Here is a 27,698-nt window from a genome sequence, read left to right as displayed (position 1 = left end):
AGCGAATGAAAAATGCCTACCTAAGCAATGAAACCCTAGCAGAAATTTTAAATTCACGTCGATGTTACTTTAAGCATCTGTTTTGTTGGGGTGCTCGGTTGATTAGGCAATTATATCTCAGAACCTGTAAAAAATATCAATAAAACTTAGACAGGCTCATACTTTTAATAGTATATTACGCAACAAGTGTGTCATAGTCCAGTCAGAGCCTTAGGGAATTTGAACTTTTTTTTATATCAAAAACCAATATTTAATTCCAGTTGTGTCGCCCGGCTATTCCTTTTAAACGACAGTAAACGCGCGGGAATGATCGTGACGTCATACCGCTGCTTTGCGATCGATACGGGGACATGCTATAATGTTATTCTCAGGTTAAAGGTGCAAACATTTTTAACTCTTCGAACTTGCACCCATCCTACTTTAAGTTTTCAATGCGAATATACTTTAATCGGTATTTAGCTTTCAACTAGTTTAAAAACGCCGTTTTTGTTTTTTGTACTGAATAATTTACATTTTATTTGATGTAGTATTTCAATCATAAGTACCAAAAAACTTTAAGCTGATTACAATATTGTATTGGTTTAAAACTAGTGCCGAAATCCTTTCGGAGTTTTGTATGTAAGATGTCACCATAAACATATCCACCAACAGACTAAAATTGAAATTAAAACCACCCAGACGAGCGCGTTGTCTTTCTCTAATGGCTTCTCTATGCTACCGTTCGGCTGGCGCGCAATCTAACGAGCGAATTGACGTCACAACCGGTCACAGCCAGTGACAGCTCGTTTCAAAAAGGATTTAAATTTTACAATTTTTTATTGGTTATATTTGTGACACAGAAATACGAAATTGTTCTTTTTTGTGAACTGTGGTTCTTTTAATGGTATAAACTTACTGTCATAAGCTTCGTCAGTGATTAAAACTTTTTTTTTGTTGCAGTTATTTAATAAAATAATTTTTAAAAAAATGCTAATTGTGCTTCGGGATTCCTCACTATTTATTCTCTGATATTTCTTTGATATAGAAATTGATTGCTATTAATCATGACATAGAAATTCTAAAATTAGATAAATAAATGCACGTCAACACAACTGGCTGTCAGGAAAATATTGAAGATATTCCTACAGGTGGATCTTATCAACCTAAAACAGATTATACCTCATCTATGGAACGCAACCTATAATTTGCCATTAAGCTTCTTCTCCATTAGAATCTTTGAAAATATCTGTCATGCCCCATATCCGTAAAATTCCAACCTTCACAAACCAGAATTACACCTTCAGCCTATTGTTAGCACCGTTGGTTTTCGAATCTACCTTCTAGCAAAATATCTAGCTTCTACATTAAAATCCTTTACAGGGAAAACTGATAGTTTTTCTACCGTTCGGCTGGCGCGCAGTCTAACCAGCGAATTGACGTCAAAGCCAATTACAACGCGTTTCAAAAGGATTTAAATTGCTTATATTTGTGACATAGAACTACGAAATTGTTTTTTTTTTTTGTGAACTGTGGTTCTTTTAATGGTATAAACATACTTTTATAATCAAATTTTTCAAATTAAAAAAAAAAATTCTATAATTGTTCATAGCATCTTTTTCTTAAAGAAATCGCTAATAGCCCTTCTCGATATTTGACATCAAAAATTAGTCCTAGTTAGCCATGACTTCAGGCTGATATAATGAGAAACATAAGGTTTTATTGCGTTTTGTAATCAAAGGTACAGCCGTAAGTATTGACACATTATAAGAAATGGCTATAGTTGGCTTCTAAGTACCCTTAAATAGGAATTCGGTGCCAATTTATCATTTTTTTTAAATCCCTAATAGTACTTCTCTCTTCTCTCTCTTTTGATAAATAGTCCCAGTTGGCTATGACTTTAAAATGAAGTAATTAGCAGAACAAGGTTTTAATGCATATCTCTCTAACAAAAAAAAATATATAAAAAAGATTTCACAAATGACGTCATTCCGGAAAGGCAACTATACCTAAATCGCGGCTAGCGTTTCGGGCATATTTTATGTCGAAAGTGACATTTACAGGTATAAATAAAAGATAAATCCGTTATTGTCTGTTGTCCATTATAACCGGTGAAATTCTAACAAAAATGTTTTCTTCTTCGGACACAACAGAAATCCCATTAGCAGTGGCGTTCGTGCGTTATATACACGCGCACCGAAAAACAACACATTATCAACTATGTGAGAGCGTGTGAGCTCATTTAAATATTTATAATTATAGATAGTTGTGTACTCAACGCGAGAGGACCGACGGGTCTACGGGCGCCTCCGTTATAATAGCCGTTTTTAGTGTAAATTTTGTTCTCGCTCGTCTATGTTGTGCATCACGTTGCGCCGCATAAAAAGGAACAGAGTATGGAGACACAAGTGACCCGTAAGTGCTTTCCTAGCAGTAAATAGTACCATAATATTCTGTGCGGAACCTTACTATTCTACATTTTTAATTTGTATACCGTCGAATATTTTTCGCGGTTTTTTCAAGAAGTGGCTAAATATTAAAAGTAGTGGACAAATTTTGAGGAAGAAAGTAAAAAAAATGCGTAGTAAGCTCATTTCAACTATTCAATCTTTTTCATTTGGATTTAGACTTTTTGAATTTCATCAAAAAGTATTTATTTATTCATCAAAATATCTCGTCAATCGTTCCAAACCTCCTGCCTTTCATGGGTTTCTTGAGTTTTGGGAAAAGAAAGAAATGGCGAGGGACTATATCCGGTGAATACGCTGCCATGATTGTGGTTTTGTTTTTGGCCAAAAAGGTTTTCTTCGTAGTGCATCTCGCATCTCTTTATTGACCTCATGACCTTGTATTAAAAACTCTTGATGTACATGCTACATGTTTCATGTCCAAAACTTCGAAAAAAAATTGCATGACAGTAGCTAATAGAGATGCTGACGACTTCAGCCACTTCTCTAATAGAGATTCGACGATTCATCATCAGCGTCTTCTCGGCCATCTTGGAACAGCTTGTAGCACTTATAATTTTGTTTATGCTCAAAGTAGACTCACCGTATATCGTTATAAACATTTAAGGTGTTTTGCAGCACCATTTTTTACACAAAATTTTATGCAAATTCTTTGTTCCATTTTCCATTTCCATTTTCCAAAATACGTCTAACGCTTCTGTCGTTAACATGCAAACTGTCAGAAACTATGAACGTATAGTAGGGATTGGAACTGAGGTGGCTTGTACTTGATGAAAATCCATTTAACAAAATAAATAAGAACTGAAAGGTCAGATTTTCACCAAATGATATATGACAATAAAACCTTAATTAATGTTGTTGTGAGAATTTAAGTTTAATAATGAAGAAGTATTTAAATCTAATTGATCGTTAAGCAATACATTTGAATGTCACATTTTGTTAATCTTCATGGCTTCCAATAAATTTAATTTTCTACTTTTTGTGGCTGTATGTAAAATATCAAATTTGTGTTTTTCTGTGTTGTGTCGTCAAAAATGTGTTTTTTTTGTGTTTAAGTGTAAGCATAATTAGAATCTAGACTATTGTTTTTAAAGGCTCTTATATGTTCGTGAATGCGTTTCTTGAAGGATTTACCTGTTTGTCCAATATAAATTTTAGGACAAGATCCACATTTCAACTTGTAAACGCCTGATTTTTGAGAGATTTATTGTTTTTTAAAAATCCTATTGTGTTTTTGGTTCTGAAATCTATTTTTAAACCACATTTTGACAAATGTTTTGAAACTTTTTCACTGAGTTCTCCTATGTAGGTAATTGATTTAAATTGTTCCTTTTCTGTATTAGGTTTCGGATAAATAGATAAATAGAATTTTATCGATAATGAACGGATTGTAGCCGTTGTTCAACAAAGCCAGCACAGATATCATCCACGTGTCTACCACCATAGAAAACTTTTACTTGAAGGATGTTTGATATTTTCCAAATTATCCATAAAAATTCCGGCTAACAAAAGACTAAATGAGTTTCCCATAATCAAACCTTCCTTAGAGATGTAAATCTGTCCATTAAATTCATAATAATTTTGGTCTAAAGATACTATTAAGCAATAAATCTTGTTTCGTCAATGGGTTAACCTGTTTCCACTGAAATCTACTAAGTCTATCACATACATAGGTGGAATACTGGGAAATAAGTTTTGCGTTAGAAGTGATTTTGATATTTTTAATTTTGTTGATTAATTCAAAATAATTTTTTATCGCAAATTTTGGTTTAAAATCTGTGTGGAACTTTAAAATATTTACTAATTTGGTTGAGAGTTTAACTGCTGGATCTGTTACATAAGACATGACTGGTCTCATGGGTATATCTTGTTTATGTAATTTAACTAAAGAATATAATTTCGGCGGTTGTTAAAAAATACTTGTCTTTGTCACTGAACAGTGTGGAGTTAGTAATTACTTCCTTGACTTGTCTTTGATATAACTACCCTACCGAGTTATTTCTCCCTGCCATTTCCCTTTCGGAAATGGAGGAAAAAGCATTGAACAAGATAGATATGAATTTGCCTCAGCCTTAAAACTGTTAACTATGGGTAATAATAAACTTTTATAAAAGGAATGGTTCAAAAATATATATATACTTTTTAGTTCTTATAACAAATTTTTAAAGTAAAATATTGTTTTCATCTTAGAAACGTCAATATTTATGTTCAACAATTGATTAGTTGCTAAATTGTAATATTTCACCTCGTTGTAAGCAAAACTGTAAAATATGGCACTCCAACGATGAGGCATTTGTTAAAAATTCCCTCTCTAACATTCCTATTAAGGACCTGTACGGTCGGGGTTATTTATAATTTTCATAAGTATTCCTTAAATTTAGTTAATAATAATGTAATTTTAATGTAATAAACAATATGCTTTTATAATAGTAGCACTTCCGTAATACTTTAGTATTCTATCTATTTTCCTTTTTGAGATAAACAATAAAAATATTATTTTTCCGCCATAATGTAGATATCTCCCTAACGGTTGACTTTTGACCCTAAGTTTATAAAACAAAACTTCCTCCATTTTAAACAAGGAACGCAAATCCAAGTTTACAATCATCTATTAAAATATGAAATTTATTCTTATTTCGAAAAAGTAACAACGAAGATTTTCAGGGGTTTAAGGCTTTTAGGCTTTCAGAAATTCACTTAAATTTTAGAATATCTGAAGTATACAAAAGAAGGGGCAGTGTGTGTTACCCCCGACGGAATTTGCACCTGATGCGAAGATTTGGCATTCGAGCATATTATTTACTTCCTATTATTCCGATACGATGACATCAGAATAAAAAAAGCTAGTGATTAATTGGGTCGATGGCCTTCTAAGCCTCTAGTGACCCGAGGGCAGCAGCCAGTTTTTTATCATGTGCTCGAAAAATATCATCCAGTACGAACTAACTAAATTATCGCTACGATGCAGTACTGCTCTATACATTTGTATATACAGGGTGAGTCAAAAGTTACGAAAAAATGGTAAATACAAGAATTGTAAAGATTGCTAGGCACAATTTAAAATTATTTTAAAGTATGGCTCCAAAATACAAGCGCATAATTATTGTTCTCAAATAAACGGGGTGTGGAAAGATTTAGATATGAGTCATATCCCAGCAAAGGCGTCAAAAATGTTTCTTTCTGCTTGAAAAATTTACCAGGCGACTACTAACATATTTCAAATTTCTGTCATAATTAACTGTTTTCATGTGGATCCTAAATTCGCTGTCCCCTGCATATATTTTGATAATAAACCAGTAAATGGAATAACAGTTATTTTTGTCTCGTTAATCATACAATTTTTTCTTTTTCTTTTTTTTTCTTAGACTTATCCTCTTCATTCGACAGGAACGAGGTTCTGAACATAGAAATCGCGTGAACCTTTTTTTCTAGTAGATTTGCCCATAAAATTATTGCAATTATAGTTGAGCCAGTTGCTAAATATCAAATTCAGCATTTAAAAATTGAAGCAAGGAATTTGGTTCTGAACTTCGCTACTAGTTTCTTACACTAGATGGCGCTGGTAATGCTGTTTCTATTGTCCAAGAGTAAAGTTTCCCATGGATTTCAAAACTGACAAACAAAATTTCTGGGTCCATGAAAACAAAAAAGCAACTCGCTATCGCCGTTCACTGTATTATATTTCTTCGTAAGTTTTTTACATCACCGAAAGAATGTCTATTAATTGAATATCTCTCCTTTCCGAAAATTGTAGCGTCTTTCAATGCAGTAATTGATTATACAGGGTGTTCGGAAAATAATGGTAGTAAATCGTGTAACAAAAATTCGAAATCGTAATATTTTTTTAAAATTTTGTTTTTAAGGCAGCCCTGATTGAGTAAAAGTCGTCGTTACAAAATAAAATGTTTCTAAAATCTGTCACTAGAGGGCGCTTTACCCAGAACATATTTTTAATTTTCAGTGTATTTTATTTATTTAGACTGATATTGCAAAATAGAACAGATTACCTTAAGCAGCATCACAGATCTTCAAAAATTGTTGCTCTTGTTTTAAGTCGATAAGTGTTATCGTTTGGCCGTAAATCGATTTTATATCCTCGACTCGAATTTCGCTTTTGCTACGGAAAAGCAAATGACGAGTTTAACAATTATTTTCGACCATTGCTGCACTTTCAAAGTGGTTTAATTAGTCAAATACCTTTTAATGAAAGTTCTTTTGCACTTAATTTTGTTACTGAATTATAGGTAAAAGTATCGATTCTCAGTCTAAGAAACTCTAGTTGCTCTGACGCTTATGAAATCAATGTTAATTTACTAATAAACCTTATAGATGTTCTGGTAATTCCACTTACCTTCTTTTTTAATAAGTGCATGGAATATGGTTTTTTTCTAGATACTATAAAAATTACTCAAGCTATTCCAATCTTCAAGAGCGTTGACATTAACAATCCCGGAGACTATCGCCCCATATCCGTAATGCCACATATCGGTAAGATATTAGAAAAGGTTATAAAACCACAAATAGTTAATTTATTTGAGCAGCAGGATATTTTTGGGAATGACCAGTTTGAATTTAGGGAGGGGCGCTCTACCATACAAGCGATAAGTAAGGTTGTGGGAGATGTGGTGGTGGGTCTTGAGACTGGAAATCGGGTGGGGTTGACAATGTGTGACCTTAGCAAAGCCTTCGACTGTATCTCGCACGATCTTCTTAAACAGAAGCTGTTTAGCTATGGTTTTTGCGGCGGAACCCTTTAGCTAACAGAATCTTATTTATTAAACAGGGAACAGTTTGTGGGCGATGACAGGTGAAGGTCTACAGTGGGGTCCCCCAAGGGTCTGTATTTTTTATAGTGTATGTTGCTGATCTATGCCGTTTTTTGGGGTCTGTCAAATGTGCTTTATTTGCGGACGATGCCAGTTTTACCTTATATGGTCCGAATTGGAATGACCTGCACAATATTATTGGGGAACTGGGGAGCAATGCGAAGAATTGGTTTAAAAACAATTATTTGAAATTGAATACGGACAAAACTCAAAAAATATTCTTTTCGCTAGAAAAATACAACAACCAATGGCAGTCGGCTAAATTACTTGGCATTACACTTGATAATAGACTTGACTGGATGGATAATATTTTATCTCTTATTCTTATTCGTATCAGGGAGAGCCTAGACCAAAATGCCCTAGTGTATTATGCTTTATTCTATTGACAAATATCATATGGCATAATATTATGGAGAAACTCTGTCAATGTTGTTCAAATATTCAGGATACAGAAAAGGACTGCCCTGTATCTATATTCTCCATAATCTTTTAGAAATTCACAAACATACTAATATACGAGGGAGTACCCCAGAGCTTGTATAGTACACCTTTCTGTCGTTAGGTTGTGGATAGTACAACTTATTGCGAGTTCAGCGCCACCTTCGTTTTAAATTTAACTTGTTTTGTTCACTTGCAGTGCCATTTTTCGTTAACGCTGTTTTTTTGTTATTTCGTTTTTTTCGATGGCAAGTTTAAAAGAAACACATGCAGCTGTGAAATTTTCTTTTCTGCTCGGTAAAAGTGCTGCTGAAACTGTTTCAATGTTAAAAACAGCTTATAATGATGACAGACCTCGTTCTGGACGTCCATCAACTGCTCGAATCGACGAAAATATTGAAAAGATTCGAGAATTTGTGCTCACAGACCGTCGACAGACAATTGAACAATTATCAAAGATTACTGGGTTGTCTTGGAGCACGATTCAGCGAATTTTAACCGAAGATTTGGGAATGAAAAGAGTTGTTGTTAAGTTTGTTCCTAGTGTTCTGACTGACATGCAAAAAGAAGATCGAGTTGAAACATGTCGTGCTTTGAATCATCAGCTTGAACGGATCCAGATTTTCTTTCAAAGATCATTACTGGTGACGAGTCATGGTGCTATGGTTACGATCCAGAAACGAAGCAACAGTCCAGCCAATAGAAGACGTAACTGTCTCCCCGTCCAAAAAAATGTCATCGGGTCAAATCAGACATCAAAATGATGCTGATTTGCTTTTTCGACATCAACGGCGTAGTTCATGCAGAGTTCGTTCCACCAGGTGAGACGGTTAATTAAGCTTTTTATCTGGAAGTTTTAAGAAGATTGCGCAACAGTATTCGACAAAAAAGACCCGATTTGTGGCGGACGGGGACTGGTTCTTTCACCACGATAATGCACCTGCACACACAGCCACTTCTGTTAAGCAGTTTTTGGCTAAAAATGGCATGGTTCCTCTGCCCCGTGCACCGTACTTGCCTGATCTCGCTCCGTGTGACTTCTTCTTATTTCCACGTATGAAAAGGGACATGAAAGGACATATATAGTTTATAAAAAATGATTCCGGTTTTTTTTGGGTACCCCCTCGTATTTGGAGGTGTGTCTCATAGTTATTCAACACGTGCAAAAAATCTTATAAGCGTTCCAAAGCACAGACAAAAATTCTTTAAACATTAACTTGTACAATATGCTGCCAGATAGGTACAGACATATGGCTTTTGGTGAGTTCAAAACAAATATTAAAGTGTTGCTTATTGAAAATTGTTTCTATAGTGTGGACGAGTATTCCATCAAAATAAAAAATCTAAATTAAAATCCTTGGCTTACTGAAATGTGTGAAGATCATAGCGTACTATCTTGCACTTTCTGTACGATTTTTATACTCCGTACAGGCTTGCAGTTGTATTATTATCGTACAATATGTGGTTAATAAAAAAATTCTTCTTCCCGGTATGACAAAAATTGGGCAAACCGGGTTTAAAAAAAAATCGTTTTCTCTTGCCTGATTTAAGTAATAATCTTTATCCAATTTCCAGTCCCGGATTTTCTACTTTTTCAAAATTCGAACTGCCTGAAAACAGCGAAGACCCTTTCGATAATTAACTGTAATCGACGGCAGGCGCCTTTTCGAAATATGTAAATTAAAATCGAGACGAGTCTGGCAGCGAGCCGCAAGGTAATTAAGTTCTCGTCGATTATTTTACCGGCGAAGCGTTCAATAAATTCCAAAGGAAACCGACCCGACGGCCACGTGTCACAACACGTCCGGGTAAATCGTTATTGCTTTTTGATTGGGCGTTCCACAAAAAAAAATACCACGCGTAATTAAATTTTTTCCGGGAATGTTTCTAACAGATAATTGTTATTATTATAAACCCCGTTAAACGTTTGAAAGTGTTACCAAAAAAAATTAAATCACCGGTTTGCAAACTGGGTCATCATTTTTAATACCCAGGGAGAAATGTATTCTGTTGGCAGCGATTGAAGTTGGGAAAGAAGGCAATTTTTTTCTTCTAAATAAATAAATAAATAAATAAATAAAAATGTCTTTTTTTTTTATTTAGTACATAAGACGGTCTGTGGAAACAAATGGTCTTCTGCGGTGTTCCCCGAGGAACTGTCCTTGGCCCACTCTTTTTTCATATTTATGTTAATGATTTTTTTTAGGGGATGGGTGCGGTTGATACCTGGGAATAGCGTTGGGGCTGGTCAATAGACTACTTCTTAATGGACCTATCATTATTTAATAATAATATGTGTTTCATAATAAATAATTATACGTTTGTGATGTCCAATTTACCAACGCTCAGAAACAAATGCGCAAGAAATCACCTTGTGATAAATCAACACTATTCTATATTTTAGCTAATCGAAACATAACCTTTCAAGTAGGTTTGAAAATATTTTGATATTGATTTGTTTACGAATTATTAAATCATCACCGAGCTTCTTTTTTCCTATATTTAATGTATTGCGGAATTATGTTCAAAACAACTTATTATTTGATTATTACAAAAGGACGTTTTCCCGTTCTCTTATAACAATAACACGACTACATTAATCCAACTTGAACGTTTATATTTGTTACTTCTAAAAGATTTCCTTTACATTTTAAGAAGAAAATCTAGACGAGATAGAATCACCATCGAAAGAGTAAGAGAGATCATGAAAGTAGAGAGAACAATTGTAGAAGATACACAAGAGCGCCATTTAAGATGGTTTGGCCATGTCCAAAGGATGGATGACCGAAGAATACCTAATAAAATGATAAGTTGGAGGCCTCGAGAAAATAGAAAACGGGGAAGACCTAAAATAACGTGGGAAAAAGGTATAGGTATAAATTGTTGCCATAAGCAAACAAGTAACGCAATACATACGAGGTGTATTCAAAAAGTGAGATGACTTTTGTAATTGGGCGGAACACGAATAGAAGCTTTAAACGTGTTTTTCTGCTGTCAAAAAAAAAAATAAAGAATTTGTATAAAGGTTTGTGTAAAAAATGGAATACAGTGCTGCAAAACACTTAAAATGTTGACAACGGCAATACGGTGTTCTAAGATGGCCGAGAAGAGGCCAATGAGGAAGTGAAAAAAATGTTGTTTTTTTTTTCGAATTTTTTAGCGTGAAACGTGTAGCAGCAAAATTTGTTCCGAAACTGCTTAATTTCCACAACATATCCACCGGATATAACCTCCTGAAACTTTTTCTTGTTCCCAAAATTCAAGGAACCCATGAAAGGGAAAAGGTTTGGAACAATCGGGGAGATAAATAAATATAAATATACCAGAATATGCTTACCAGAAGTGGTTTTAATAAAACTTAAAACTCACCTTTTTTATTTGAGCACACATCGTATATCGTATATGGACTGTATAAAATTAAGCATTGCAAAATAGTACAACCAAGAAGAGGTGAAAGATTACACGTAAACATTTTTAATTTTTTTTCAGTTTATTACCAAAACCCACGTAAAAGCAATTAATTCAATGTCGGGGCAAATTTAATTCCAATAAAAATATTATATTTTATAAGAAAACCTATTACATTAAATATTGCATGTGCCTACACCTAGAAAATAAAGATAGCGTTAACAGAAAGAAAAGGACTTTCCTTTGGCCTCTTGATGGCATCTTTGTTTTAACTTGTTTAAATTGTTAATAGTAATAATAATAACGTTACTGTTTAACTATATTAACAAATATACAATATACTAAGTACCTACACAACCGAAGAATATACGTATGGTTTACAATGGGCGTAAAAATCAGACATCTGCACAACCAGATACTACTGATGAAGCCCTAATTTGAAACCAAGAAAATTAACATAAAACGCAGTCATGACAAAAATTAAAACTATATAAAAAAAGGAGAAAGTGATAAAATGGTAATTGAATTCATTAATTATTATGATTATTTGGATTAGGGTGGGGCAAGGCGGATAACTTCAGCTTTTTATTATTTTTTGTGGCTTTTAACCATCAAGCCGATTTATTTTTGACTAACTAACTAAATTTTCCCAAATTTTTGCGAAGCTTTTAGCCGTCCTACCCCACTCTCCCCGATTTATAATGTTATATATAATAATTATTTTTATTTATTATAAAAAAAGTTACTGATTAGTAACTATTTTTCTAACGATTAAAAAAATTGTTATTGATATTTATAAGATTTTCGAAAGCTCTGGCTTTAGGCTAAATCCATAGAATTATCCACAAAATAACAGTTTCAATAAATTAATTATTTAATTTTAATTTATAATAATTTAATTTAATTATTAAATAATTTTTTAAACGGTCCATTTTACCCCTGGTATTACGCAAAGGGCTAAAAATTTACAAATAACCAATTATAATTTAATTATATTATCAATTAATTAATTAATTATTAATTATTAATTATAATTAATTAATTATAATTATAATAACGAAAAAAAATTGGTTAATTTTTGAGGTGGGTCTCCTTGCTCCACAGGGGCCGCCTTGCCCCACCCACCCCTATATTGTATTATAGGCCATATCAAGGGCTACCATTTTTGTACTTATGCGTGTGTGAGCTTATTTGAAAGGCAATTTATACAGGGTGCAGGCACAAAATATTACCGTTTATTTGAGCAAGAGATTTCGAAAGCCAAATCAAGATAAAACAAATCGTCCATCATCAAAGATACCTGGTATCGCAAAACTGTAAAAAATAAAATAGAATTCCGAAGTTAATGTCTGAAAAATTATCATTTATAAAATGTGACACTTGTTTCGCCCACACGGGCGTCATCAGACCTATAAAAATAATTTTTAAAATAACATAAATCACAAATACTTTGGAGTTGTTGTCTTTGTATGTGCGTATTCTTAAGTTACGTAAGTTATTTTATTATTTGTCATATTTTATAAATAATAATTTTTGAGGCATCGACTCCCTGAGTTTTAATTTATACTTTCTAGTTTTGAAAGCAATCTTGTTGTCTCTCAGTAACTGCAGATCCCAGTGGTGCGCCTGTGGTATAGAAACGATAAGAAAAAATATTATTTTTTAATTTTCTGTCCATAAATAAAATATGAACTCGATGCGACAACGGTAACAATGATTGTTCTTCAATTTTTCTAATTGAAGGCTGACGGAACCTTTTGAAGCAAAAACCACATTTGTAAAAGTACAAGAAAAAAAATGTTTCTTGAAAATCTACCATCGTACCATCGTAATTTTTTTTTTAAATTTAAACGAGAAAGATCGGGACCGTAATAGTATAGTACGCAACAAGTGCGGTAAACGTCATTTGACTCACGAGTTTTTAATAAACGAGCGAGTTAAAAAGTTTACCGAACATGTTGCATACTATACTTTTTCTCACTTGTTTACCGCAATTGTTGCATAATATACCATTACCGTATCGAAAAAATCGTTGAAATTTTTTTCCGCTTAACGACATAAATATTAACCATTTGTAGTCTTAATTTTCTACAAAATTAATATTTGTTTTTGTTCGATCCTCGGTAGATGATAAAAAAAAGATGAGTCACTCGACCACATGTAATGTTTGGGTGCGAGAGGGTTGATGGTGGTTGAGTCAAGGTTGGGGGGGAAGGAGGGGGTGAGGGTTGAATGCGGGTTTGAGAGTTCGTAGGTTGGTGCTAAGGTAGGTGGCGGATCGAATGGATATTCCGCTAATATGAACCTTAAATTTACATGTAAAAACGGCCGAAATTGCTGTTGAACTATCACTATATATCTACTTCATAGGAATGAAAACTTCAAATCCCAGAATTAAATTAACAATTTCTTCCCCAGCTTTAGAAATGTCGACTTGATTATTAAGTATGTTGTTGCAACTGTCCTTCGAAGGACCTCTTTAAAAAGCGTTTTTGCTATTATTGGTTCAAGGATGCCCCGTATACATATTTTACTCCCACGCAGCAGCAAACCGATACGAAACTACGCCGTAAAATTAACGCAATTTATGGCGGTCAAGCCTTTTTCATTTCGCTGCGAGATTATCCGCATATAGCCTCTCCTTCGTAAACAACGATTTTATGTAAATAAGATAACAAAAGACTCGAACAACAGAAAACAGATCCGCGATATAAACGGAAAATTGGACGATTTATCGCCTTCCGTCTATCTGGTTTAGCTCGAGGAGGTTTAAAATTCCCCGGTTAAAATGTGTTGATATTAGATCGTTCTTTTAATTTGCCAACACGTTATGACGGACAGTGATTTTGATGTTTGAAAGCTGTTTGCTTATTAGTATATTTTTCGAGTCCTTTTTTCCAAAAAACGCCATATTTTGCTGTATCGCTTCATTTTTTTATAGTGCTCTATATCTAAAAAATGTTATTTTATTAATATACATACCTATGACATGAGTGTGTTTGTTCCATATTAAGCATGATTTTTAAATAAATTGATGTTTATCATATTAAATGTGATTTGGCAACACTGGATAATATTAGATTTCTCTGCAAAGCAACAGAGTTGGCGCAGAAGCGTCAATACAGGGTTGTAACGTGCTTATGCGCAGTTTGGTTATATTGTGTGTTTTGGTTAGAATGTGGAAAGAAGACATCGTGTGAACAATCCATATAACTTTTGTGATATCTGTGGTAGTTATGTCATAGTAAAGCAAAGACTATATATTCTTTTGTGAAAAATGTATACCACGCTTATTTTAGTGTAAAAATTGGCGACAAAGAGAAATCCTGAGCTCCTCATAATGTTTGTCCCGTTTGCGTTGAAACATCAAGAAAGTGTCAAAAAGATGGGAATAAATGTTTAAACACTGTGTTCATTTGGTATGGCGAGAGCCTAGGAATCACTGTGACGATTGTTGTTTTTGTTCGTGTAATGTTCAAGGATTCAACAGCAAAAATAAGAAACAAATTGAAACAATCTTGACTTTGCTAGTCGACCAGTTCCTTACGTCATATCGTCAGAATCAGAGCAATCTAATTCCGACCCAGATGATTCAGATTTCACACCAGATTTTACAGAGCCCGAAATGTTTAACCAGAACAAATTAAATGATTTAATGGAGATGTGCACCTTACAAAGGATGCACCCGAATTGATAGCGTCCAGACTTCCTGTCAAGCATTTTACTGGAGTCTACCGTACTATCAATGTTTTACCTGGAAAAGAATTTTATCAATATTTTCCCAGAAAGGACTAGTGTATTGGAATATTAAAATAATATTCCTGACTTAATTTGAAAATGAGGAAGTGTTTATTGAGTCAAGTAAGCGTAGTTTTGCACAATGGTAACGAAATGGCCTCGGTTCCAATTGCACATTCGGTACATTTAAAAGAAACATCAGTGGATGCTTTGTGGTGACCTTAAAGTGCAGTGCATGCTCCTAGATCAACAGGGGGTCATACAAAATTTCCATACTTTATTTGTGAGTGGGATAGTCGGACAAGAGAGGGACATTGGACTCAAATAGAATGGCCCTCTAGAACAAGCCTTACACCTGGTAGCAAAAATGCTTAGTTGACCACACTAAAGTTTTATTGCCTCGTCTTCCTATCAACTTTGGCTTGTTAAAACCCTAGACAAAAATAGACAGTGTTTCCAATACTTGTGCGAGAAATTTCCAGCCATATCTGGTGCCGAGATGGAAGAAGGTGTTTTTGTTGGGCTGCAGAGAAGAACATTATGCAAAGACAAGCATTTTCAAAACAAAATCACCAAGGTCGAGAAATACGTGTTGGTTTCATTTAAAGATGTTATATGTTACAACACTTTCATCGTCTAGGTTGTAATATGGGTTTGAAACTGCATTTCCTGTTTTCATACTTGAGCTATTGTCCTGAAAATCTTGGAGAAGTTAGCGAAGAACAGGAAGAGAGGTGTCACCAAGTTTTTTTTTCACTTTTCTTAACTAACAGTTTTTTTTACTGAATAATAAAAAATTATTATTTTAGAAATATTGTTTTTTTTTTTCTTTAATATTTGCAAAAAACCTTATGTAATAGAAATAAATGTTTAGAATTTGTGAAATCAGCCTACCAAATTTATGTAAAATAAGTTTTCAGAATATAAACTCTGTCAAAAAGTTTAATTTTGTAGATCTGTGTTATTAAAGAAGTTGCAGATGAACTTTTTTAAAGTTTTTTCGAAACAAGAATACCAAAACACGCATTTCGATTTGATTTGAATGATTCATTTTTGAGTCGCACCAAAATGGCCGCATCTCGTCAACTGAAATGGACGAACATGGAGAGTCGAAAAAAATAATATAAATAATAAAATAGTTATTTTTATGAGTTTCTTCGGGTTAAGTGTAATAATAGCATTTCATCAGCTTGATGAAGCGTAATTATTTTCTCGTTTTTGGTTGTGTGCATAATTTTCGATATTGGCCTAGAATGGCCACAATACCTACACATTTTTACGTTAATTTCCTTTATTAAGCTTTTAATTAAATCTACCAATTTTTTAAATTTTTAAATGACTTTCTGCCCGAAGAAGTTTGGTTTTCGTTAGTGTTTCTTCAACAAACGGCACTTTTATTAATTACTCACCCATTATTGTACTTCCATTTCCAATTTTCCTCTTAATTTTAGTCCTAACAACTGTACAGGGTTTCCGGAAATAACTTTCGAATAATTTAAGTGATGATTCCTCATGAAAAAATAAGAAAATGAGTAATGATAAGCAAACTTATAAAAAGTCCTTTTAATAAATATCTTAAATATCCCTTGACCGATTTTCCGTCGTTTCTTATTTCTGTTATTGCCTCAATACTAATCATCTTATTATATTCATTTATACATTGCATTTTTGTTTCAGCAAATCTGTGGCAAGATGGCTGCACTTGTCGGAAGACGAGGCCGCCGAAGATAGGAGACATACCAAGGTAATGAGAATAAAAATTTTAGCTACCATCAATAACCTAACTTTGCCAAGCTTAACCAAGGCTCTAAATTATTTTTTTAAAACATGTCTGGTTCATAAATCTGTGTGCACTACTCGTCAAGGAGAGGCACATAAATTGGCAACTCTGGTGGTTCTTTTTGGCTTGGCAACATTGCCCAGCAAGCTAGAAAGGTCATAACCAGAAGTCGCAGAACATTTATATTTTACAGACCATGTATATGCTATGATAAACTAGATATCGGAGAGACAGTAATCGGAGTTTTTTTCGATTTATCGCGCGCCTTTGACTCCTTAAACTTCAGTATAATGGCAAAAAAGCTGGAATGCTTGGGCATCAGGGGGCCTATCAATGATTGGATCGTATCGTATATGAACCATAGGAAAATAAGTGTCAAAATAAATGGAACGTACTCAGACCTTTATAGCGTCAGCCTGGGCACGCCTCAAGGGGCAACTTTGGGTCCATTATTGCTTCTTTTATATGTGAACGATTTGCCGGAATTTCTCAACAGCGACTGTCGTGTCTTTATGTACGCGGACGATACGTCCGTCTTTGTCTCTGGAAGAGATGCAGAAATGTTGATGCACGATGTATCTCTTGTTGTCTCACAGTTTAATAACTTCTGTAGGCAAAATCATTTGATCGTGAATGTGGAAAAGACAGTCGTGGTTGAGTTTACTGGTCAGTACATTAAACCTTTAGCTGGCTTATCGATCAGTTTTGCTGGTTCGCCATTGGAAATAAATCAGACCACCAAGTTTCTTGGTTCTTATATTGATAGCTCCTTTAGATGGGACCGGGACATTGACAATGTCTGCAATAAACTAAATAAAACCTTTTTCGCAATATTAACAGTTAGAGATTCATTTCTTGAGAAGGCACTAATAGCTTTTTACCACGCGTCAGCTTACTCTTCCATTTCACACAATATTGTCAACTGGGGACAAGCGAATGATGCTGAGAGAGTGTTTATACAGCAAAAAAGAATACTTAGGCTGATTTTTAAACTTCCTCCGAGGCAATCATGCAAAGAGACATTTCAACAGCACAAAATATTAACAATGCCTTGTATATACCTATTTAAAATACTTTTGATCACACATAAAAATAAATAATACCTGAGAGCATCGTAAATAACGTTAAAAGTTTACCGAGATTTTTCTAATGTATACTCTCTTTTATTTTAAATTACATTAACTTGTTTGTCATATTTGTTTTATAAATATATACTCGTATTCGTTCTATACATTACTTAAGATTATGATATACATTGTTTTTACAATGAAACTTGTAATTTATTATTTGTATTTATTGACGAAACATCCATTGTACCACCTGGTTTTGTGAATAAATAATCTATCTATCTATCTATCTATCTATCTATCTATCTATGGAAGGTATTCATAATTCATTATTTTTATTTATCTCGATATTATCGCTCGCATGGTTGCGAGGGAGTATCCTGTTGAGGTCATTTGCCACCTAAGCAAAGCTTCGATTGCCTATACCACTTTTGGATGGTTAAGATAGGAGTGCTCCAAGTTTCTGTGCTCGGTACTTTTTTCTTTATTATCTACGTTAATAGTATTTTTGAATGTTTTAACCCCGATTGTGTGGCTGTAGATGCCAAAATAAATTCAAATTTTGATGAACAGTTAAAATAGTACAGATTACCACAAAACTACAACAAATTGTTTCCAAAGTTCCTTGGAATTACAGTAGAATAAAATTTAAATTGGAAAAGTCACGGTGACAATTTTATCTTAAAAAATTAACTCATCGTGTTTACATTTTCGAAATTAAAGATAAATTCTACAATGGTATGTGCCCAGAGGTATGGGGTTTGGTTTCTCTTCAGCAGAAGGTGTGTCTTCGTTCCGGGTATTCTTATTCTCGAACTTAGATTTTTTTAAACACAAACCCTCTTATATTAAATGGTGAAACAAATAATCAGAATACCCGGAATTAATCAATAGGAATCAATTTTTTTAAAGAATCGAGACACGCTCAGAACTTTAGGAATGAAACTAAATCAGTTTGTAATAAATGGCTGTTTTTATATGATTGCCAAATATGTTAATTTCTCTAAAATATCCTTTGCCTGAGTGAAATGTCGTTTACTTGTCGTTTTACCTTATTCGCTATGTGTTGTATGGTATCTTATCCTTTTGTTTCTTTGACAGGAATAAAAGTAATTTTTTGTGACATGCAGTGAATTTTAGATGATTTTAAAAGCACCGTATTTTTCTAACTAACCAAAAGCTCCTCATTGACGTAATATTTTTGGCTTTTAACTTTCAATTCCTCGTGTGTTTACATCTACTGTTGCTTACACGCTGTATAAACGATCCATGTCGTCTAAAATAAATCGGTTTTGCCTTTTTGATAAGTTATTTACGTGTATGTTAAAATAATCGATGGGTCTACCGTCTCTTTGTTCTGCTGACGTCAAACGAACCGAAGCAATAACAACAATATATCTGACATCGTGTAAAAATTGATCTCGTACAGCCAATTTACAATTGATTGTCACGTTATCTGCGAAAGATCAAAGATTAACGAGCTGCTGTTGTATTTCACGCTCGTAATGGACCTGACAAAGTATCTCGTTTGCGTTGTTGCTTTAATATGAAGGAGGCGCAGGCGATTGATGGCTTTATATGTTCTAGATTTACAGCTAGACGATATGCGAAATTACCGAAGACAGGACTTTGGAACTGATTTTTAATAAAATCTTCTTCTTCTTGTTTATTGGTGAAAATGTCTAGTTGAGTTTTTTCACTCAAATGCAGTTTTTTTCCAAAATTTTCCGTTTTCATCCAACTTTCCTGTTTTATGAGGCATAGCTTTGGCTCAGTCTTAATAAAATACGGTTGTTGGCCGTTTACAGTCATGTATGTTGTATGGGTGTATCTGTCATATGATATCATCTTATCATAAATGTACGAATTTATGATTATGTTATTTCTAATCATATCGTCACTAACAGTCAATCTGGATTTCGTAAAGGTTTTAGTACTAAAAAATCTACTTTTACACATCAACGATTACATTATTAGTTCTTTAGATAATATATTACTCTAAAGCCTTTGATCGGCTTGAATAAACTAATGTGTACATATACTATGGCTTCGATGATGTTTCGACTCGATTTTTTGAAAACTACTTAGCTAACAGATATCAGAGAGTTAGCCTTCACAATGTACGTCCTGAATTTCTCCCTGTGTCATATATTATTCTTATATTTATATTTCTGATATTTATACATCCATCGAATGTATGAATTTGCATTCATTTGCTGATGACACTCAGCTATTTTACTCCTTCGATCCTAAATTATTTGATATTGCTTCAATTTATATCAATTTGGCTTTGCATAACTTATTTCTATATTCTTCTAGGCATAATCTTCAACTTAATGCTAAAAAATGCAGGGTAATGTTGCTTTCTCCTAAACCTAACATTGAACAAGTATCCCAAATATATTTATTAATTAACGGTTAACATTTAAAAATTGTGAATTGTAATAAAAAAATGTAAAAACAAATAAGAACTAAAAGTTCAGATTTTCACGAAATTAGATATTTTGACATGACAATTGTTTCGACAACACCGTGTCTTTATCAAATGTAATATTTACAAACTACCTGCTACTATATATACCGAAAAATGACCATAAAACCTTAATTAATTTTGATGCGAGAATTTAAGTTCAATAAAGGAAAGGTATCTAAATCTAATTGATCGTTAAGCAATACATTTGAATGTCTCATTTTGCAAATTATTCTTAAACTCAATCTTTGGATATTATTGCTTATGTTTTAACAGAGTATTTGGGGAGAATCCTCAGAAAGAAAAACATTTTTTAAAGAATATTTCAAAAGTTATGAAAAAAAAGTAAATGCTGGGTCACTTTTGATTTTGGTTTTGATTTTGAAATACTGATATGAACCCTGTCTAAAACAACTTACTATTTAGTACTGTTTCCATTTTGGTACCATCTTGGCCTACAAACACTACTACTGAATTTTCCCACTAAACAGAAAATGGCCGGAATAGCACTTACGCCCATTCAAAAATAATCGATTCAAATAGGCTTTTACCTGTGAAAATATTCCAGTAGATCGACTAGAACGAACTAACTTCGTTGCCTTTTATTGAGATTGTACTTCGTTCGTTTTTTATTTTGCTTCATAGTGTAGTGTTGAGGCATTTTATCCTGACGGCCGCATTTTCACTCCCGAAATAAAAGGGATATCGATCCCAGGTCGAGGTGAAAACTCGTTCTAATCCAACGGGGCGTCACGTTAAAAAAATGATGTAAAATAACTAGCGCCGTTTTCAAATTAATAACCGTGTTTAAAATGTGTAGTATATCTATCATATTATAACATTTCATTTTATCTATCGCCTTCGCGTTTGACTACACACCAGAGAAAAATGGTTGAAAATGAATTTATTGATAGAGTTCTTAAGTTAGAATCAAAAACAAACTAAACCGAAAAATCAATCCTTACAATAACTTACAATAGCTTACAATAACGAAAAGAAAATCCTCTATAAAAAATTGTATATAAATTATTACTGGCGCTGTATTAATATACACACTAAAAAAAAAAAACCTGAATTGTTGCAGACGCATAAGACTCAAAAAATTAAATTTTTATAGACTATTAGACTTTTTATAAAATATTAATATAGATTATTATAGAAAATTAAATTAAATTAGTAGCTTTGTAGGATCGGCATGGAATAATAAAACTCAATTAATACTCAAGCAGCTTCTTGTTAAAAAAACATCTTATGCACTGACTCAATTTTTTTGCAAAGACCTCTAGGTTTGTGAGGTTTGACCTTATAAAAGCTCTGTGTGATGTCTTTTTACCTAAAGTTTATGTTCGTTTTTTTACGTCGGTTTGTATTGCACATTACAATGTAATATCTGTATCTACCACTGTGAATGACGGTTGAGTTACATTTATCTCTTCTTCACCCTGGAAACGAATGTTATTTGTCCTTCCGACTAAATTATATGCAATAAGCCGCATTCCCAATTCTTGATTTAAACTTTATTTAATTTCTTAAATAAAACTTGGTTCTTCATTCCAAAAGTGCCTGTTGGAGGTAATATTGGTTCTACTAATCAATACTTCTTATCAACCTGATATTAAAATCGCTATTTGACTTTGGACTTCTCCATCAATTTTTCAAAGAAACTTCCACACTTTGTATCAGCTTATATTTCCAACCACAACACCCAAATCTATAATCATATCACAAAATTGGACAAAAAGACAGTACTTTGCATTTGGGTTTTCTAAAATTCAACTTCATGCTGCCTTTATCCCATGCAAAGTTGATTGATTACACTCTTACAATCGATCTTGTCTGCAGCTGGAAATTCAGATTGAATATCGTCCATGTCAGCCAATACGATGTACTAAATTGTCACTATTATTGGTGGAATACAAAAACGAATCAATAAATCACAAAGCGTACTACCAGCTAACAAAACGTTCTTGCTGTTATGGGAATAAAAGTATTTAATATTTGCCAACTGTAGTACAGTAAAAAGTACTGTTTTATGGCGCATAAATGTTCTCCCTCGTTGTATCCTCTACTCCCTTCATCCATGTCACAGCACGTCTGCCTTTCTTTCTTTTTCCATCCTCATTACCATATTAGTTATTGGCTTCTATTGTTTCTGTTCTGGTGCAAATTCGTTAGGAATATGTTTTAATGTGACCACTGTACTTGCTCTTATGAGAAAATCTAGTATTAATTCTTTTTCTTTTCATAGTTGATAACGGCCAACACTCTGATCCGTAAGTCGTTATTGTTTCTACAGTTGCCCTGTAGGTCGTCAGTGAGTTTCCTTTTTCTTGATTCTATTTTTTTATAGCTTTCCATGCTCGTGACACTCTTGTTCCTTCCCTTTCATTAAAGGAGATACGCCACAAAATTAGGAACAAAAAAAAAGCCGACAACTTAGCCAATAATATTAGCCGCGTAAGCCGACGCTTTGATAAACTGTGGCTCCGTCATGATCTACCCTTGCACCGTGTTCCTACCATGCAATTTCAAGCCTGTGCACTGTACGTGTGTGTAATAGACGGATGTATGTACCTAGCGGACCGCGCTTAAAATTGGCCTTATTGCAAACAAACCGACATCAAAGCAATGACGGGTAAACCCGCTTTTCATTTGAGTTCCACTAAGATCAAACCGCTGCCGAGGGCTATGGACGGTTATAAGGTTGCGCCACTTCTGAACCTTAACCACAGAAAAAAAATGTAAATAGATAATCATGTGCAATAAAGACAAATTGTTCTTAATGTGGTGTTAACCTGACTGGAATGTGAGCTAAATTTTGCCGACGAAATATGAATTTGTGGGGATTCTCGTAGAAGTAGATATTTATTTTATATTTATATTATATATTTATAGTCGCGGAAACCTACTCATACTCATACTTCTGAAAACGCAATTTCTTAATAAATTTTACGCACTAAACTTATTGTTTTGATTCGGTCTAAGTCTAAGTGTAGAATTTACTATGATGGTTTCCTTTATATCATCAATTTCAGGAACTTAGACTTTCCTATAAAACACTTAACAAAATCAATACATGATCTTCTTTTCCATTCCCTTCCTCGGTCTGCTATAGACGCAATTAGTATCATTATACCTCTGGATTTAAAAGCCTGGGTGGTCTTAGCCGGCTGAAGGATCATCTTCCATCTTTTTTACTCTTGCGCCATGGCCCTCCAATTATTTATTCCTTAGTCTTAGATTTACTTCCACCTGATCTTTATTTCACCAGCAGTAGGCGTTTGATAGAAATTGTATTTAGTCTATTGATCTATTGATCGATCGGACGATATCTAGCTGATCATAAAGTCGGTAGAGTTCTAAGTTGTGGCGTCTGAGCTACACTCCTCCCTGATGGATTCTTCTATACACGTATCTCAAAATATTTCTTTCAAAAACCACCTATTCTTCTTCAATGTCTTATTAACTCCTTCAAAAGTATGGTTGTGGATGGTTAGGTTTGCTATTAATGTCATTGGAGACTTTCTCCAGCTTTTAAGGCACCACAACATGGGTTGTCAGGTTCTAGAGCTCACCCTGATTCTAGATACTTACTTACTTTCTTGTGGTAGCAGCAGGCGTTTCGGAAAACGGATTATTAACGACTGCTGCATAAGGTGATTATTTGCCATTTTCACCCATGTTTCTCGCATTAGTTTTCTAAACTGGACATACTTGGGTTCAAACATAGTTCCAACATATATATTAATTATACTGTTTACTGTAACAGAGTAGACGATACTTCCAGGCACATCCAAAAATGAGAATCGAAACATTTTAACTAGATTATTGTCCTTTTTGCAACCGGATTCTCGGCATCAAAACATTTTTCACCAACTTTATAGGTAATAAAGTTTAGCCGGAATCCAATCACAATCGTAACATTCAAAAGGAAACGACACGATGGTGATGTATGACAGCTTTAACTGTCATTTGTTGCGACCCTAGCGACAGCGGTTGTAGTGCCAACTACAACAAATTTGCTCTTTAAAATAAAGGTCTATGTCTTTCTTTATCTATAAATCTATAAATAGCTTTAGGAGTGGAAGTAACATATTTCTTCACTTTTTATTGTGAGCGCGGGACCGCCTTAGCTAGTGACAATAAATTAAAATTAGGCCGTTTAATACCTTCATTTATTATGTTTATCTTTGTTATTATTGTTTTCCTTAAAAGAAATATTCATTGATTATTATAATTATGCAGTTATACAATTTGTGTTCGTTATTAAATTTTAAAAATTAATTTGCGTATTTTAATTTTAAAGAATAAGCTTTAATGCTGATTGTGGTAACCATTTTACAAATTAGGAATTTACAAATGTTACAGTAACATTTATAAAGCTATATTTGTAGATGTATTTGTATGGACCGTATTTCTCTCTTAAATAATTGACCATAATTGACTAATACATTAGCTTTGTCCGCTGTTTGAAAATAAAAAATAATTATAATAAAAGTAAAAAAACAATTTACCAATTAAAATAAAAAACTTGAGCAAACAAATTAAAGAAATTTCTATGTAATTGTATGCTATAAAATAGAAATTTGTGCACTTCTTTTGACAAAATGTTAACTAGCCATTATTATATTGTTTATAATTCAAATAAAGACCTTTATTATTATTCATATTATTATTGTACGATGTATAGCGACAAGCTCTTTCAAAACTTCTTTTTCAGGCATTCAGCCCTTGACGTAGACCTGATCAAACTGACGCAAAATGACAATGCCTGCGGCGCAGTTCCATTCAAGGCGGCGACGCCCAATACGCCGTTCGCCTTCCGGATGCAGCCGACTCAGCCCGATGTCAGTCGATTGCTCGCGGAAGCTTCGCGGACGATCCGAACGCCACCCGAATCCCAAGCGAAGGCGGCCGAAGTGCGTCGTCGGGAGACCGGCGATAATGCAACCCGTCCCAATTTGAGGAAAACGAATTCTGTGATAGAAAACTCCGTGCCTTCCCTCGCCTGCTTGTCGGAAGACGTGTCAAAGATGCGGGTTCAGGGCACCAACAGCAGCCACAAACTTTTTGTACAATCCATGTCCTTAGGTGGGTAACACTCCGAACTCTAGCAAAAATGAAAAGAAACTACCCTATTCTCTGTTCTTTGTTCTCTGTCGACGCGAATAACTTCCGATCGGTTTGAACTTGGCGTCCTTATTTTTTTCTATATTTTCGACTGTTTTTCGTGCATCATTATGAAACACGATGGCATACGTACGAGTTCGGTAAATTAACGGAACCTATTGAAACTGGGATGTCGGGAAGTATTTTTGAAAATACTAAAAATCGCGTTTGCAACGGTCCGCGAAAAAAACAAATTTCCAAAAAAGTTTTTGAGTTAAAAGATGAATGAGATCGGGATCAAAAGTTTTTTATTTATCGTTTTCACATATTGTATAGGGTGTTCGGGATATTTCGTGCTATAATGCAAAATATAGAAGGTGTCTTAAATGTGTAGCTATGTAAGTCCATGCTCTTATTTTTTAACAATTTTTGATTTTCTTTTATTTTGTTATTTTTGCTTCTAGAAAGAATGTTTTTTTTCGAAACTGTTTAGCCCATCGTTAAAATTCTTGAACTAGGATATTTTAGATTATAAACAGGGTTTTTCAATTCTGGACAAAAATCTAAAAGAACCTGAAAATTCTTCTTTCCCAGAGTAAATTATTAGCCTTAACTCAAAAAATGTGGCTAATCTGTTTAGCATCAATAGCTACACTTTTTGTATTTACGATCTTCGTCTATCGCATACATTGTTCGAGATATTTGAAAAAATCCAAATTAAAATCACCATTTCTCGCCCATAATCTAGACGCGATGACGTCATTTGATATTAAGACGTACCACATGGTTTCAGAAAGCATATATTTTATTGAAAACCATTTATTTTATTGTAAATCTAGGGTTGTAACCTCTATCTGGAACATTGTTTGAATTATATACAGGGTGTGTCGTTTCTGGACAAAATATGTAAAAGGTCATCAAAATTCCCAAATTTCAGTTGTTTTGTGTCTAGTGCATATTTAGAAATATCAGATAATATCTTTAGGTTGTCCGCTATTATTTTTAACATTTTTAATAATGAAAATTTATCCAAAAGAAACGCGTGAGTTTAACAGTCACTTTGGTTTAATTAGCTGACCTTAATACAAAATACAAAAAGTTGTAGCTATTTAAAGGTTTAACTAAATAATAAATATTCCATGCATACGTTTAATACTTTGGGGACAACCTTTTTTTAAATTACCATAATAAGACTTTCCAAGTGTGAAACTATTTCCACAGTATTCCGTGGCTTGAATTGAATATTGAATGAAATGAATGAAAACGATTTCGAAAGAATTTTTCTCGCCTTGTCTTAATTTGATGTAAACCAAATTACCCTAAGAACAAGCAAAAAAAAAGGATTAAATAAACAAAATTTAATATATTACCGGTTTTTAAAAGTTTTGGTTGATATTGTTCAATAGAAAAGACTTCACATGAACATGAATTTTGTATTTTCTGGATACGATATTGGTCATTTTACTACGTCAGTTTGTTTGCCACGGATCGGAGCCACACCCTGTATATAAATCAGAATGAATAAATCAGAAAAACATGAATTTTGTATTTTCTGGATATGATATTGGTCATTTTACTACATCAGTTTTGTTTGCCACGGATCCGAGCCGTACCCTGTATATCAATCAAGCAATGTTCGAAGCAGAGTCTATAGTCTGAATGAATCGCCCCCGTTTCCTGGTATATTTTTTTTCAGTCTCGTAAACAGTTTTTGAAAAATTATCTTTTTTTTAAATACTTCCCGACAGCTCAGACCCCCACCCCATTTTCAATAGGTTCCGTCACGAGGAAAGCTGCATATACGTGCCATATATGAAGTCGGTTGCTTTAAATTTCGGACTCTTATTCGTGTTTCATAGCAATATCCAAAAAACAGTCGAAAATAGAGAAGAAAAGAAGGAAATTCTCAATTTCGTAGTCCAAACGGTTGCAAAGTTATTCCGGAAAAACAGAGAACGAAGAACGTCCAAACAAACAAACAAACTTTTTTTTTTGATGCTGATCATTTCTGCACCAACGGCGGTCCCCTAGGACCTACCGTCAAAATTCGATTGCATCCATTTTCGAAATTAACAAGATTTAGTTGGATGTTTGTGTTTTCCTTTTGTTGAATTTAATTTTGGAATAAAATCACTTGGTTTGGTAAATCTTGGTGTATTTTTATTACAGGTGGTCCAGACACGACAGCGACGAGACCCATCTTCCCGAACTGTCCCTATTCTCCTTATTGTAGTCCGACCAACTCGCCTCGCAGCAGCAGAAAAAGGCAACCACTTAGGGAGTCGCGAAGGGTCTCGATCGAGAAAACCGAGACCTACTTGCAACTGAATCAGTACAAGTTGCTCGATTCAATTGGACAGGTGAGGAACGCTGTGAGGCGCGACAAAAGTTCAGTGCAAATTGTCGTCTTTTTGTTAA

At 33.9% G+C, this 27,698-nt stretch overlaps 1 protein-coding gene across 2 annotated transcripts in view; it reads left to right on the top strand.

Moving 5' to 3' along the window:
* The window catches only part of LOC132706852 (calcium/calmodulin-dependent protein kinase kinase 1), a 120,699-nt gene that overhangs the window by 82,579 nt on the left and 10,422 nt on the right, over window positions 1-27,698 (top strand). The window contains exons 1-4 of one of the 2 annotated variants that reach the window (XM_060678448.1): window positions 2,256-2,391; window positions 16,532-16,598; window positions 24,892-25,262; window positions 27,450-27,640. In XM_060678448.1, the coding sequence (XP_060534431.1) occupies window positions 2,373-2,391; window positions 16,532-16,598; window positions 24,892-25,262; window positions 27,450-27,640 (648 nt within the window). In that variant the 5' untranslated portion in view covers window positions 2,256-2,372. Of the gene's footprint in view, window positions 1-2,255; window positions 2,392-16,531; window positions 16,599-24,891; window positions 25,263-27,449; window positions 27,641-27,698 lie in introns of those variants that run through there. The other variant, XM_060678447.1, reaches the window with a different exon arrangement.

This window comes from Cylas formicarius, unplaced genomic scaffold, assembly GCF_029955315.1.
Source record: "Cylas formicarius isolate icCylForm1 unplaced genomic scaffold, icCylForm1.1 PGA_scaffold_8__14_contigs__length_24414737, whole genome shotgun sequence".
In the NCBI taxonomy this organism is placed as follows: Eukaryota; Metazoa; Arthropoda; class Insecta; order Coleoptera; family Brentidae; genus Cylas; species Cylas formicarius.
Note: the sequence above shows the minus strand (reverse complement) of the source record. Positions and strands in the feature narration are given on the sequence as shown.